Below are 15,627 nucleotides of genomic sequence, written 5' to 3'. Positions count from 1 at the left end.
AGGTATAAAAAAACCCCTTGAAAATTAAGAGGAGGAAACGTGTATCTGCAGAGCTGATTTCCTTAGAGATGTTTGCTTTCCTCATTAGCTTTATGAGCCTTTGTCAGAAGAAGCATGGGTGTCTCCACTCCATTTACAAACCAGATCTTTTGGACCTGCCTGCAGACCATGCAAGCAGTAAAGGGGGAGCTGACCTTGCTTGTTTTGTTGTATTTGAACATCTAAATATATGCAGGAGAAATAAAAACGGCAACAAGGTTGTCTCCTTCTGTTCTGCATTGCCTGAGATGCTCTGCTGGGAACTCTCTCTTGTGTTTAACCTGGAATAGAGTTTTCCTGGAAAAATATTCAAAGCCTTTGGAGTGGAGCCAGGAGTGGAGTCGGTGCAATTCTCTGACACAGGAGCAGGGAGATCAGAGAGCAGCTGGTCCCATGGCAAACCAGCAACTGTGTTTGGGTATCCACACTGGTAGAACTGTGCCTAAACACTGCCGTTTGATATTTTTGTCTCACTGGCAATAATTTAATCTATCTCAGCGGCAGTGTTGTGTTACAAAATCTGTCACAGATTTCCTGCTAACCTGATGGACATGATGTCTCTTCTGCTTGTGCCAAGCAATATAGGAGTAATGTAATTCCTACAAATACAGCGCTGGGAGGATTCATTGATTGGCATCTCTAGTGTCTCCCCTCACTTTATAAAAATATTTGTGAAAGGATGAGCCCCTTCATAAGAGGATGAAGTCTAGCCTTTACAATAGGTGTTTTTTTGTTTTTCACTCTTAGCAGAAGGCTGTGCTAAGTTCTGCTGCAAGGTTTTCTGCTGCTCATCCTAACTGTCTTTAAAGTCACTTTATACTTAGTTTTGTTCAGTATATTCAGTAATAGTAGCACAGTTTCTAAATATGCCCAGTTTATTCTGAAGGAATTCAGTAATTAAATTTTTAATTGAGATTGGGCCCAAGATCAAGAACTTCTACTAGGAACCCCTCTCTGTGGCAGCAGCTCTTCTTCCAACTCAATGTTTGCTCTCCTAACCTCAAAATCCTATTACAGTCTTTGTCTTCTGCAAAATGAATAAATTCTCATGGCTTCAGCTGAGACATGTATTATTCATGTTAGCATGAAGGGAAAGTAGGGTGTGTGGTTTTATAACTTGGGAGTGTTTTGAAGGGGTCCTGAAACAGTGAGTCATTGTTAACTTTTTTCTGTCTTTGAAGTGTCTGCTCTCAGTCTGGAAAGAACTATTACAAGGATGACTCAGGGGGGGTAAACCACACCATAGTTTAATATTTGACTAAGACTAAAAGAGGTCTTAGACATGCATGCCTTGTAACAAATGCAGTGCAGGAGCCTCCATCACCCGCTTTCTTTCTGTGTGATCACTCTTGAGTCCACAGCACCTGTCGGCAGCTGGGTGCTCACCTTCCAGGAGGAAGTGGCTACAACAGGCAGAAAAATAAGGAAGACTTGATTCAGATTCCCCTTTTCCCCGCTGTGCAGCCCAGCCCCATGGCATCGCCATGCCCAATGACTTCCTCACAGCAGCTTGTCCCATCAGCTGCTGCAGACAAATCCATTCTGCTGTGTTTTACCTGGGAACAGCTCCATGTGTTATTAACACTTGGGAGACAGGTTTGCTTGTTTGTTTTGTTGTATTTGCCTCAGGTTAAACCTCCTGGTGTGGCTTAGGGGTGAGACCCGGATGCAAATGACGGCACAAAGATGTGGCAGAGGAAGGAGACAGGAAGGGATCTCATCAGGCTATGACTAACCACTGGTCCTGTGGAGCAAAGGAGGAGAAAGGATGACAGGCTGCTGAGTCCTCCTGAGAGCCATTCCCATTGCATCGAGGTAGCTTTGGGGAAGGTAGTTTCTTTGGGGATGTTCTTGACTACAGTTTCACGGCACTGGTTTTTATTTAAATGTTGCTGGTCAAAGTAAACCCTTAAGGGCAGGAGCACTGGGAAAGAAAGAAGTGGAAATAGTGTCTAGACTGGTTACACCAAGAAAGTATTTGCATTTTTGTCCTGCCCATGCTACACTCTTACAGGGGGATAGGTATAGAAATATGAAGCAAAGAACCCTCAGTTTGCAGGAACTAGAATAAACTTAGATTTCCCACTGAATTTCTCGCAGACAACTTGATTTGTTCTTCATTGCATCTGTGAGTGGAACAGGATTGGCCATAGGGTTCCCTATGGACTCTCCTCCATTACTTCCTTCAGCAACTGCTTTCCCAGAAATCTTTCAACACCTTCAGGGCAGCTGCCAGTGCCCCCTGGGAAAGTCTGCTCTCCCCTCTGCTTGTAGATGGCAATTTCCCTGCAGGTGTGAGCAGTACAGTCCCTGCAAATGGAACTGTACCCTTTCAAGGGGACTGGGTCATAATAAACTTCTTGGTGCAAGAGCTGTACAGCCTCTGCAAGCCTAAAATGTTGAAAGCAGGCTGGAGAACAAGGAAGATCCCCTTCACCTCTTCTGCCAGTGCTTCTCTTGTCTCCAACTCCACTGTTCAAAGACTTGCTGAAACTTCTGTGCTATACGAAAATACATGACTCAGACCTCTTCCTCTAGAGAAACAGCAGAGTAATGAGGGAACTCAACAAACAAGAGGGTTAGCAACAAACAACATGGGCAGATTTCCAAAGATCTCCAAACAATTATTTTGGCATCTAATTCACGTTGTCAGCTTCACCTACGTATTTAAAGGGAAGGGGGCCTTCTTCCTCAGTGGAGATGCTTACTTAACATGCTGCCTCATGCTGGACACAGACAAGGAAAATTGGTGTGCCAAAGGAGTAGATATAACTATTTCTCATTTACCCTTCTGAACTGCTGATGAGACATTAGCCTTTATGCTTCACTTGACTGCCAGTAACAGAGGCCAGAGGGAGGGCAGGTGGGCAGGCCAGCTTGCCTGACCTCTTTATTGCTGAGACCTCTCTATTCTCTGAGACAGTGCCAAGTAGTGTAATTTTGGGTCAATCAGTCAAACTGGGAGATGCTTTCCTCTGGCACTTGCCATTATTCCTTCCCAGTGTCCTTTCAGTGCCTTATGAAAGGTAAGCCTGTCAGGAGAAAGGAGTAAGGCTGATCAGTGACACCTGGCTGAAGAATGTAGAGGCTTTCCAGCCTGTGCTGATGGGAAGGTGGCACTACTTCTCAGGTGAAGATGGGGACTGTATGAGCTGGATATCCTGGTCTGCTTCCCTATGCCTCCAGAAACTGAGGGTGCATTCTCCCTCTACTTGCTAGAACTCTAGGGCAAAAGTGCAGCCTTTTTGGTTTCCACGCTCCCAAGCAGACACTGAAAAATAAAGCAAGTGGATGATGGACATCAAGATGCTGGGTGCACTGGGGTAGCTCACTTAGGGCTCTGGATTTTTAAAATCTTCAGTCCTGTCTACATTGTCTTATTGCACAACATTTTTTCTGTGCCTATTCCTGTTCCCAGGAAGGAACAGAACCTCTTTACCTTGTGTTGTCACTGTAGTATTGATACAGTCACCTCTGCTGGCTTCTCTGGTTTGTGTTAGCTGTCACATTTTCAACCACAGGGAAAGTGATTATTTTCTAAAGCAGGTGGAGAGTGGCTTCTGCTGTCTTGAAGGGAAATGTTCCTCACTAGTCTGGGACTCAAGGGAAAGGGGCCAACCTGGTTCTGTGGAAAGATGAGCTGGGGCCCTGTTGAATAATTAAGCACACACCACGGCCATCAGCTCAGGAAGAAAGAGAAGCACCATCTTAGGTCACAGGTGTGGGATGGAGATTACTAGCTTCAAGAATGGAGGAGTGTAACTGGATCTGACTCATGCCCTTGGATGCTCTGCTGCTCGGATCAATGTCACAGCTGTTTGGTACTATGATGCCTGTGCTCAGCTTGGTTTGGTGGCCTTCTCTGGCACCACAAAGAGTCATAAAAGTCCAACTCCACAGTACTGAATTCTCCCCTCCTTTCAGAGGCACCTCACTTTTAGGGTAGGCCTGGAGGATCAGCAACCCCAGGTCACACACACGGAAACGGAGGCATAGTGTTTCTTTCAGTCTAACAATTCAAATGTGTTGGCCATGTTTAAACTCCCTTTATTCACCAACATAAATGATATGCAGATTTGCAGAGGAAAGGGTCACAAACAGCTGCAGCAGGAGGTCCATTGGAGCTCACATGTGCACAACTCTTGTGAAAAACCAGGTTGTCTGATTAGATGATTTAGTTGCCCACGTATGTGTGTTCACTCCAGAAATTTTGGTCCAGGTTGTATGCCTGAGGCTATATGGTCTGGGTTGTATACCTGAGGCTATATGGTCCAGGTTGTATGCCTAGGGAGAGATAACTAGGCTGAAAATTCCATCTCCCAGCCATGCCTGAGATAGCTGAGATTCTGTCCAAACAAAATGGTGAATGTCTTTCTGTCCCTTTGGCCACGTGAATGTGCTGTGATGCAAGCAAAGGGCAGGATGGGTGCAGCACTGTGAAGGAAGTCTTGAAGCTGCTTCTTTTTTGGTGGCAGCTGGCATTTACCAACACTGGCAGGTGGCTGGTGCACCTCATTCACAATATCCTCTGCCTTGAATGAGGCACCCAGTCCTGAGCCTGCAGGAACTTCTACCACACCCTCAAGCACTGATCTTGCACTGGCTTTGCTTTTTCTTCCTGCTTTGATCATAGTTTAAAACAGTTTATTACTGGAGGAGGCCTACTTTATCAGTAAACATTTGCTTTTATATAGCCACTTTCTTATTACAACAAATTCATGACTAAACTGAAATAAGCCAAGGCAGGATGATGAACATCCTGTAATCTGGCTCATTTTGGTTTACAGCTCTCCTGCGAGGACCTCTGACATCATCTTCTGAACGTCTTGTTCAGCTGTAGGGTGGCACTGATAGAGCAGCACGAGGGCTTGTGGCCCTTGGCTTGCAGCCCTTGTTTATCACTTTGTTGGTACAGTACAGGCCCTGGGGTGAGTCTGAGTTACTCAGAGAACAGGCCTGTGGATCTTTTCAGACCTTTTCAGGCATCTCAGCTCAAGTGAGGTTTCAACTCAGCAGCAGTTCAAGCTACTTGAAGAGCCACTAGAGTAGGTTATGTTCCCTTTTCCCTCATTTTCACAGCTCTCCTGTGACTTCTGGATCCTTTGCTTCATAAATTCAACCATGCTGGCAAAGTATTAACAGTGCAAACCCTACCTTTAATGTAGAGATTAACTAAACTAAACTGCTCAAGAGCACCAGAGTTAGCACAGGGGATGGAAGAAAGGGGCTTTCCTGCCATCACTTCAGCCACTGCAGATATTTGGAGTGACTCAGTGATAACAAGTAGCTTCTCCTTTAAGTCTGTCCCTCTTTCTCTGCTCTTAATGCCACCCTCTCTAGAGATTCTTGGGATGCAAAGCAGTACAGTTTTCCTCCTCTTTTCCCCTTTCAAATATGTCAGTCCTTGAACACCAAAATAGAGCACTTCTATTTGGAGACAGGAATGTCTGTCCTTTGGTCCAGACTTACCTTGTGAATATCTGCCCATTTTAGGTCATATTAACCTTTGAAAAGTCAACAGTTGTAAAGACATTATAAGTTGTTCAATGGGTTTTACAAGGATTCCACCTCGTTAAGAATCTCTGAAGAAACTGCACTCACTGTGTATGCTATGAGCCTCTCAACACAGATTTTTCTGTGTAACTTTGATCTAAATAAGGAAGTTTTAGGAATTGGATTAGAGGAGAGATACTGCCAAGCAGTATATGAGGAAAAATGGGTAAAGCTGCTAAAATTACATGGCTAACAGTTGTCTTCTCAACAGAAGTTTAGGCTGTCAGAAAAACAGAGGAGATAATATCAGTTTCAGGTATACTTTCATACTTTATTCTTCATGTATGTGAAAGCAAACTGCAGAACTTCCCATCTAAAAAGGAATTTTTTTCCCCCCTCACATTAAGGATTAAAGGAAGGGCTGTAACGGCCCTGCTCTTCTTTTTATCATCCTGTGTACAAGATTTTGCTGGTTGGCTGTACCACCGTCCTTCTGAGGACAGAACTGTGTCAGGGGGACTGCCCCTCTGCAGACTGCCTCACGCTGCCTGGCAGCACCTTTTGGTGGGAGAAGGGTCAGTTACTTTTCCTTTGGCTTATCTAGCTCTTGGCCTCCAAACTGGAAATACCTTGGCTCCTGGCAGCAGAGGCTTACTTGCTTTTTCCACATGAGTCATGAGACTGGAGGTGTTTGATCTGCTTCAGGATGGAGAGTCTCGGTTTGTCCATGTGGTGGGGCACCTCCCTGGGCAGGCTGCTGGAGGGCTCTGGGAACAGCTGAATAAAGAGGGGTGACAGCATCTGAAGGGACACAGATGTCCCAGTACCAGATGTCCTGGCACCTGTAATCACAGCCAGCCTGATTTCTGTTCCTCTGAACACAACAGCAGTGTGCACTTCTCACACATATCCTTCTAAATGGTATAGGCCAATAATGCTTCAGACCTTTAACCAGCTGTGAAAGAACTGTAAACCAAGCATAGATAATATATAGTTTGATAGCCATTTATGATGCCTCAGCAGGTGAACCTGTTTACCATGAATACTTCTTTGTGGGAAGGAGATGGTTCTATATCCCTAGTGAGGTCTTCCCCTGCAGTGCCATCTCATCAAATACTGTACTTTTTTCATAATATGAGCACAGATATTTTCTTTTGTCCCAGAATTTCCATGCTCAAATAATTTCAAATTCATGTAATTGGGATTTCTACAGAAATTTTTGAGACAGCTGGAGTTAACCTAGAGAATATAGAATGAAAAATGGAACTGCTGAGCTCAACTACGGGTTGCAGTGTCATTTCCTGGCCTACTGCTGTAAAATAATGGATGAACTGCCTGATTCCAGACTACTTCTTATCTGTACTGGGTCCAGTGGGCCAAATATACCATCTCAAAGGGAGCTAAACCCTGTAGCTGCAGGCAGCTTACTGAGTGTGAACTGCAGCAGGATTCAATGCATTATGTATGGATCAGCCCTCTGGAATTGCACATGCATGTAAGTTATGCCTGTAGGAAAACTGTAATTTAAAACCTCCTTCTTCCCCACCTCTTGGAGCTGACTTGTGTTAAATATTAACAAACATGGTTCATCAATTCCCTGGTTCACTTGGCTTCTTTTAACAACAGATGTTATTACAACAACTCTGCCTGCCTCCCTGTTCCTGTCAGCACATCTGATGGTGAAACCCAAGAGTCTGCGGCTGTAACTCTGCCTGCAGAGCCTGGCTGCTGCTCCAGCCCTGGGCCACCCCTAACTCTCTCCCTAGGAACACCAATGCCTCCCACCTTTGGTGCCTGTAACTAGCTTGTGCTGGGAGACAGTGGTTGCAGAGAAGCTTTGGTTAAAGGAGACCGAGAAAAGGTGTGAGGGAGCCCAGAGGAAGGCGAGTTCCTGCTGTCTGAGGAGGAGGCAGTGAGGATGGCCAGCAACTCCAGTGCACTGCCCCGGGTGACTTTCCAGACGCCAGAGAAACCTGGGGAGGAATCATCACACAGGAAACTGGGCAAGTTGACCATAAAGTACAACCGCAAGGACCTACAGCGCTGGCTAGACCTGGAGGAATGGATCAATGCCCAGCTGCAGGAGCTGTACCAATGCCGGGTGAGTAGCTGGGGGAAGTCCAATTGCTTGTCAGGTGAATGGATCTAGAGGCCCTGTGTGCTGCCACAGGTGTTTGTTTGCTCTGCCTCACTAGAAACAGTTCCTTGTCTTCAACTTCCAGCAGGTATCTCCATGCCCCCTCTGCAGCACTCTGACTGGTGTGTCAGCAGGCAGGGAAGCTTGCACTGATGCAATCCAACTGGCTTTGAACTGCCTGGTGCTGCACGCACTGAGGGGATGTAGCTATTGCTCAGCATGAGTAGCACAACCTAGAGAGATGTATAAACCCAGGATGATTCTTGTTGCTGAGCTCCACATGGTGAGTGGCTTTGCAGTGAGCAGTATCCGAGCCAGCTGGGTTAGAGTGATCAGTGTATCCCTGTTCCTTTTTGACACAACAGTGAGGCTCTACCTGCTGTTTGAATGAGACACTTTGGAATGTGCTGTATCTGTAACTGCAGAGTCTGGACACGCCACTGGCAACAGGGAAGAATGGGAAAAAAAACTCTTGGTCAAATGTAGAGATCTTATGCTTTCACCTTCGCCAATCTCCAGAGCTGTCTCCCTTGCCTGAGCTTCCCTTTGCACTAGGAACAGTTCCTCCCAAATTCTTCCTGCCTGCTTGAGAGCTGTCCTAGTAGGAAAGATCGAGGAGTGCCTACATCCAGCACCTGAATGGTATAGGTCTTTAGTTGAGATATTGCATTTTTTTGCTGGGTTAGTGACATTCAAGTTCCTTTGAGTAGTACATTCAACCCATTCAAGTTCCAGCGCTGCCTGGGTATATTGAAATTTTAACCCTGTACTATCGCTTCTATTCATATATTTTCCTCAGATGCATGACACTCATGCTGGGTGCTTTCAGAAGCAATAGAGCTCTTCTGTGTTTGAGATAATCCTTTGGAGTCTGGTACAGTAAAAGATGAAAGGCTTTCCCCCATTGCACATCATGATCTCAAACCTTTTTTAAATAGCTTGATTAAGGATTTTGCTTTTCTCTCTAGGGCAGCGGCTGATACAGTAAGTGAACACAGTTTTCTTGACCCACAGAGAATCTGCATCTTCAAGGGATGACACAGATGGCTTTAACAAATTGCGTAAAACCACTTATTTATGTCCTGGATGGGAACAGACTAAATGAATTGTCAGGCCCTTTCTGTCCTGTATTCTGTATTTGCAGCTCAGCACAGTGTTAAGCACACTTTTGAGAGACAAGGAAATAAGAGCTGATGATTGCTTAGAGTCTTCCGCTCTGAGTATCAGCAGCTTCAAATTGCAATCAACAGTGGACATGTTAGAACAGGCCAGGAATGGTGGGCTTCATGCTATTTGCCATGATGGTACAGAGAAATTTTTGCCTGCCCAGGCAGATTTTCTGGGCCTGAGAGCTACAGAATCATGTCACCTCCACAGCTCAAGACCCAGACTTCAGGAACTGCTTCTAAGTCTGTACTTATTATTGTTGTTGCTGTAGTTTTTTGTTGTTATAATCATTATTACAATGATTTTCTGTGTGACTGTTTCCTATTTGATATTTGTGGGAATGTGCCAGACTCATGCCATGTTGGGAGATAAAAATAGTTTATTTCTGTTTTATTTATGCCTTATGCAAAGAACAGGTAGAAAACAAATATGGAGAAAAAGATCCTTCTTTCTGCTGCAAATGCATGTCTTCTCTGAAAATGAGTATATTACTGCTTCTGTTCTGTTAACCAACTTTTTTAGATTTCCCAAATATAGCTTGCTTAGTAAAAATGACTAATCTTTTTACGCTATTTGTGAATTTCCAGTTGTTTTCTACAGCTTATTAAAATGATAATAATAAATTCTCAGCTGCATCTTAAGCCTCTTCATAATGCATTATGAAATATTACACAGTGCACATGGAAGCAGAATCTATCAGCAGACCCAGTCAGACAGGCGCAAAGTTCAGCGTGTCTGCAAAGTTCTAGCGTGGTAGTCCTGGTGAGCAAAGGCTGTTCAAAAGAGTGGCAGTGACAATATTGCTTCCCACACATGCCTGCACTGGCATTAAAGGGACTGTCCCTGGAATTGGTAGGTCAGTCAGTTCACAGAGTCTGTTTCCTGACTGTTGAGGTTTGCTAGAGATAAGCAAGGAGAATGGCTGATGCTTTGATTAACAGAACATCTTGTCCTTTGGAGAATCACTACACTTTTGAAGAGTTAAATTTTTGGCACTTTTTTTCCTGAGACAGACAAAAAGCAGTTGGTATGACCAGTAACATGACCCAGTATGGGGTTCTCCATGTGCTATTCTTACTTGCTGAAGTGTAGAGACAGACCTTTACACTTGTAAAGGTGTCAGAAAAACAAGTCAGTTTATGCCTTCTGTTTTCCAGAGAATTAAGTAAGAGCTGCTCACTGTCATCAGAGTAGCTGCCCAAAGGGGATTCTTTCTCCCTTCTGCAAAATCCCAGCAGGCACAAGTGATAAACCCAGCCATGCCCTTACAAGAACAGATTGCTAGTGGATTGCTCTTGCTACTATCTCTTCAGCACAACAAATTTCCCTGCTTCCTGAGGTATTCAGGCCAGCATAAGAGATTTGCTACAAGGAACTACATAACATAATGCTGTGCCAGTTCAGAGACTGTTAATAGGATCTCTTCAAATACATACATGTGTCACAGTAAATTACTTGCAATCACAGAGGTGTCCTGCAGGTCATCCTGCTCTCCTCTGTGCGTTGTGACAAGACTATTCAGTTGCCCTGCTTCTTTGGGTTTCCTTGTATCCATCAACTTCCATTACAATTGCCTCTTTGTTACCTCTTACTTTGTTCCACCTGCCCTGGCCAGTGCAGTGTTCCTGGGTATCTTCCAGAGATTCAAATGCCAGCAAGGTTAGTTCAAACATCATCTCCTGATACAGGGAATGTTATGATATTTATTGTCACAAGGATTTTTTGCAACAAAACTAAGAGTCTGTGATTTTCAAGAGGATTCCTTGCACATAGAAGCCAGAACAGCATCCACACTAGGACTAAAACCCACAGGGATTTCCTAGTCTATCTTGCCCTCTCAGCCTACTCAGCTTCTTAACCACAGACAGAATCAGACTGGATCAACACCTGTTCTAAAATGTCACATGTAAACTATTACTTTTAAGATTAAATACTGTGTGGGTCACTGAGCACTCTCGTTTATTATTTATTTGTAAGTTAGCTGTGTATTAAAGCTAAAACAAAGGCTTTCTACTTACTCTCTGGCTTGGTATCCGTGACTGCTCAGGAAAAGTTTCTTTTTTTCCTGTAAGTATTGCCTTTAGTGCTTTAGTGCTTAATGTTTTACATACACATCCATAAATGCCACAACCTGGCAACCAGGTACTGTGCTGTTCACCCAGTACCCTTATTCTACTGATTACTATGCCAAAATATAACTAGTGTTGTGTTGTGATTCATTTGGCAAATACAATTGAAAAACACAGGCTGCTTTCCTTGCGGACATTTGTGAAGCTAAAATGTGTCAGTGATAAAGTTTACAAATGTTTCCAACACCCCCATGCACTACAAGATTATTACTTCAGTCACCAAAACTTGGACTCCCTCTTACATTAAAGGAGACTATTATATCCCTCTCATGTCTATTAGAGAAAGCTGGCAAAGTATTGTGAGGTCATTCAACAGCATAACTATTTTTCTCTCCATTACTGCAAAAAGCCTTAGTATAAAGTGGGTGAATATGATTAGCATAAAACCCTAAAATCTGCTTCTATTGTTTATGCCTCTCTAAGATTAAGCGTGTTGGAGTTCTGTTTGGTGAACTTCTCACAGATGAAGGGTGTCACAGGCTGATGTACGTGGCACTGCAGTTTGATATCCTTGAAATGGTCTTCCAGTGATGGTGATGATTCCTGAGCAGTGTAGTGGTTGGAAAAGATGAAGAATGTGTGCAACAGGATGGCTGTCACAGATACCACAAAGGGGCTGGAACCCATGCCCTCATTATAAGAACCTCCCTTTTTTGAGATTATTTATATCTTGACCTCAACGTTGAAGCATAGTTTTATTGTAACTCAGCTGCTTAGTTCTTTAAAGATAGCCTCGAGAGTTCTTAGAAGTTTGAAGGTTAATTAACTCTGGTGGTTCTTTTCCTTTTTAGCTAAGGGAGGAAACAGAAGCAGCAGCTCCTGAACCACAAATTGATCTTGAAGATCTCCTGGAGGTCCCTAATGAAGAACAGAAATTAAAACTACAGGTCAGATAGAGGGACTTGGTGACTTTAAGTTAGTGAAGTTTTCTTCATAAAGACTAGTGGGATATGGTGTAGAGTATAGGTGTTTGCAGTGTTGCATGATACTTTCTTGTGCCTTCCTTTTCGTAGGGAGGGGAGAATTAGACCAACTCATAAAATACTGAAATGATGACTCCTTGTTTTTTCAGGAAATCCTCCATGAGTGCTCCAGCCCCACAGAGGTGAGTAAAGCACCATATAAATTTACATGTATACATGTTATACTATTCTGTTACGGTGTGTTTGCTGCTGCTTGGCTGAGTAGCCAAGACACTATCCTGCTGCAGATTTGTTTAATCATAATGGGAGGTGTTTGCCACTTTATTCTGTGATTGTAGAATTACAAATAAATGCACATGGATGAGCTGAAGGCAGAGCACTGGAGCAAATAAGGAATTATGCTTTACCATCAGAGGAAGTTCTTTCCATGTTTTGGACATCCTAAGCTGATCAGTCTGAGTTGCTATGTGATCGTCAGTGTAGAAAAGCCATAGCCAGTGACATAGCTCACATAACCATTTTTTACACTGTTAACTAAATGCGTTCTTAGCTTAAAACACTCCAGGGTTATGAATGATACAAATGTAGAATGGCCCTTAGATTGGACTGGGCAGATAACTGCTGAGCAGTGGTCATGTAGGTTAGTTTTACACATGGATTTTTTTCCCCCCCAGGTAACTTTACAAGTTTTGACTTTGAATTAGACAGTTAAATCCCACAATGATTTAATTCCAGATGATTGGAGGCAATACCGTGTGCATGCACCACACCGGGATTGTCTTTGCTGCACATGCACTGTATGTGAACATTCTGCTTACACATCATCCATCACACTTCATGTGTTGTCCAGCCAATGTGTCTGTGCAGTGATGAACATAAGAATTTGAGATAAATGCATGACTGAAATTCAATCACTGAATCACAATTAATATCACTGAAATTAACCTGGGCTGTAGCAATCATCACAGATACTCTCCTAGCAGGCATTTCAGCAAAGCTGGCAATATGAAATAGACTGTCTGAATGTCATATGTGAAGCAAGAATCCCACATTCCCAGAGCAATAACTGAAGAGAGCTTGCTCTGCTAAGTTATAAGCCATGAAAGTGTCTTGTGGATAGCACAGTATCTGCTCAATACAGATACTACTGCCGCATTGGCAAAAACACGTACTTTCACCCTGGGGATCTTGAATCCAGTCCCCTTGAAAGATTACAGCAATCTAACTGCAGAAAGCAGACAAGACAAGGACTGACTGAAAAGGAATGTATGATCCTAGGCATTTACTTCCAGAGCACATTGTGGCAATTTCTGATGACCCAAGTGAGGATGCTGGGCTTCCACACAGCACAAATGCTAACAAGCTGCAGTACTTCCAGTGACCTTGCCTAGTTACAAGAACATGTAGCTATGTCTTTGGGTAAGAAAGGCTGCACACTTTATGGTGATGTTACTTGCCACGCAAAGGGTAAAGTTTGCACTAGTCACATTGCCTTCTGCTTGGAATAACCAGATAGGCTAGTTTAGTTCATAGTCCCTGGCTGTGTCAGCAAAGTAGTCAGGGTTTGTCTCCATTAACTGCCCATCTATCTGCTCTGCCTGTCCTCAACCCCTGTGCAATGTTCCCATTAGTCCTACATGTTTTGCTCCACCTCTTCTCTGCCAGCCACTTCCTTGTAGAACTGGCACAGCTCCAGGATGGTTTGTAATTCACAACATGGAGCTTTACTGGTTGAACAAGAGGGACAGCTTGCTTTGCCCTAGATTGGGAGGGCAGCAGAAGTGAGCAGGAGGTTATGGTGGCAACAGGAAGCAGTGGAACCTAAAAGAGAACAACAGCATCCTGAGGTCATCTCATGGTGGGAAAAGCAGGTATGAAGAGGGTCAGGCTAGCTCCTGAGGAGAAAGTAAACATGTCTGTTCCAAAGGGAGACAGGGGAAGGGAAGCAGAGGAGTTTTTAGACCCTTCTCATCCATCACAAGGTCTCCTTTCCTAAGCTAAAAGATAGGTTTCCTCAATATATGTAAAAATTCTGGTTTCTGCTCAGTGCAAGGGTAAATGTGGGGATGATGGAAATGCCATAGTACTGTCTGGGCTGGTGAGCACTGGAATTAATACGACATCCTTCTTCAATCAATTCTTATCGTAGGACTTCATTACGGAATTGCTTAGTCGATTGAGAGGTCTCCGGAGAGTCACCAATCCTCAGAAGAAATGACCTTGCTCACATGGAGAGCCCAGCTTTGGTTATAAGGAAACGTGTATCTTCCTCACAAAAACCAGGATCAGCAACAGAACTTCTGAATACGTTTAGGACTTATTATTACTGAGAAACATCACCAAGTTTGTGAACTTTGTACCAGTGGTTTGAAGTCTCCACTCCTTCCAGATCTACACACACCACAGGGAGCTAGATTGTACATTTTCCTTATTTTTAAAGAGTGTGATAACCTGAGGAACAGGACAAGATGTCCCTCTCCTTTAGATTCTTCTAGGAATTTCCATGCTGGCCAAGGAGCACTGAATACAATTCTCAGGAGCTCATCAAGACTTCTTTTTTTGTCCACTGCAAGGAAAACAAGGCATTGGTTATCACTCATTCACCAACATGGAAAATCAGCCACTGTTAAGCTGCACCTCATTTCAGTCTGGCTTGGACCCAACTGTGATCTCCTGCCTGTTACTGCTGTACCTGACTCTACAGCATTGCACGTACTTTGTATGTCTTATTACAAAGTATGTGCCTCTGTTACTTATGAAGGTTGGACAGAAAAGATATGATAGTTTGAGTGCACCTGGCCTACTTAAGGGGAAGTTTGTGAAACAGCTGCTAAGGCTAATGGCTGATTTTTTTTTTCCTTTTTGTGGAATTTAAGACTTATGACTTAGAAGCCTTTTCTAAAGGAACAAGGTCTGGAAATTATTTTTCTCCTAGTTTAAAAAGATGTTGGAAAAATACTCAATTTTATATTAAAACAGAGAAAACCAGCCATGCACTGCTTGATTTTGCTCTCTCTTTATATTCTAAAGAAAAGCTGAAGTAAGAAAATACCTGCTCCCAACTTCCCTTCAGGGAGCATCTTGGAGCAAGTCTTTTGCAGACAGGTAGGTCTCACAAACGAGCAGTGAAGTAGGACACTTGAGTGTCCACAAGAGTGGACACCTTGCTCCCACAAGCTCTTCTGGCTACAACTAATGTTTGCCTGGAAAAATACAGAGGAAACTACATCCAGCCTCTCAGCAAGTCAGTAACTTGACACATGTGACTAGGAAATAAGACAGCAGGTGGAGGCTGATTGCTTAGGCAGCACACTCTCACATTATGCACTGTCCCTACAGTGATGCCTGCCATGCAAACACAAGAGACGAGTCTGAATCACATCCAGAGGGGCTCCTATGGAGCAGAACGCTCAAGGCCAGCTTTTGAGTCTATCTTTTGCTTGTTTGGTGAGCTGGGGCAGAAGGGACCAATTACAGAACCAGAGGGACATGCAGGTTAGCTAACAAGACAAACAAGGAGTCTTGGGCTGGACCAGTAATATCTTAAATGCATTAGTCTTTCCATCTTTATCAGCAGCAGTGATGACTATGATCTTGTTCTTCCCTCCTATTTTCCAGGTGTCAGTGAACAAACTGTGGGTTGTCCTCTAAGAGGACAAAATCCAAGCTGGAGTAACAACTGTGATGTAAGGGCCTGCTTCCTTTCACATGCTGTTCTTGTATGTGACTGGAAGTTGGC

At 43.8% G+C, this 15,627-nt stretch overlaps 1 protein-coding gene and 2 long non-coding RNA genes across 3 annotated transcripts; 1 reads left to right on the top strand and 2 right to left on the bottom strand.

The window, feature by feature from the left end:
* Nucleotides 1-1,260: 1,260 nt before the first annotated feature.
* On the bottom strand, nucleotides 1,261-1,679 carry LOC147652567 (uncharacterized). Its single transcript, XR_015287954.1, has 2 exons — nucleotides 1,596-1,679; nucleotides 1,261-1,442 (listed from the first exon to the last, which is right to left on the bottom strand). It is a non-coding gene; the product is annotated as an uncharacterized LOC147652567 (long non-coding RNA).
* Nucleotides 1,680-1,700: 21 nt separating this feature from the next.
* LOC111930204 (uncharacterized) lies at nucleotides 1,701-3,744 on the bottom strand. The gene is made up of 3 exons (XR_002865061.2): nucleotides 3,659-3,744; nucleotides 3,479-3,539; nucleotides 1,701-1,783 (listed from the first exon to the last, which is right to left on the bottom strand). It is a non-coding gene; the product is annotated as an uncharacterized LOC111930204 (long non-coding RNA).
* A 175-nt stretch (nucleotides 3,745-3,919) lies between these two features.
* Nucleotides 3,920-14,878, top strand: PPP1R14D (protein phosphatase 1 regulatory inhibitor subunit 14D). The gene is made up of 5 exons (XM_086892816.1): nucleotides 3,920-7,027; nucleotides 7,159-7,633; nucleotides 11,757-11,852; nucleotides 12,038-12,070; nucleotides 14,038-14,878. The coding sequence occupies exons 2-5, from the start codon at nucleotides 7,451-7,453 to the stop codon at nucleotides 14,104-14,106; spliced, it is 381 nt and encodes a 126-aa protein (XP_086748942.1). The 5' UTR covers nucleotides 3,920-7,027; nucleotides 7,159-7,450; the 3' UTR covers nucleotides 14,107-14,878.
* The last annotated feature ends 749 nt before the right edge of the window (nucleotides 14,879-15,627 follow it).

The sequence above is a fragment of the Cyanistes caeruleus genome, chromosome 6 (genome assembly GCF_971803275.1).
Source record: "Cyanistes caeruleus chromosome 6, bCyaCae1.hap1.1, whole genome shotgun sequence".
Classification (NCBI taxonomy): Eukaryota; Metazoa; Chordata; class Aves; order Passeriformes; family Paridae; genus Cyanistes; species Cyanistes caeruleus.
The sequence above is the reverse complement of the archived record's forward strand: the minus strand, read 5'-3'. Positions and strand labels throughout refer to the sequence as shown.

Bases quoted from the DNA above. Each gene is read 5' to 3' on its own strand.
- PPP1R14D (XM_086892816.1), top strand. From the start codon at position 7,451: ATGGCCAGCAACTCCAGTGCACTGCCCCGGGTGACTTTCCAGACGCCA. The intron at 7,634-11,756 runs GTGAGTAGCTGG...TTTCCTTTTTAG, and splicing joins AGGAGCTGTACCAATGCCGG to CTAAGGGAGGAAACAGAAGC. The intron at 12,071-14,037 runs GTGAGTAAAGCA...TTCTTATCGTAG, and splicing joins AGTGCTCCAGCCCCACAGAG to GACTTCATTACGGAATTGCT.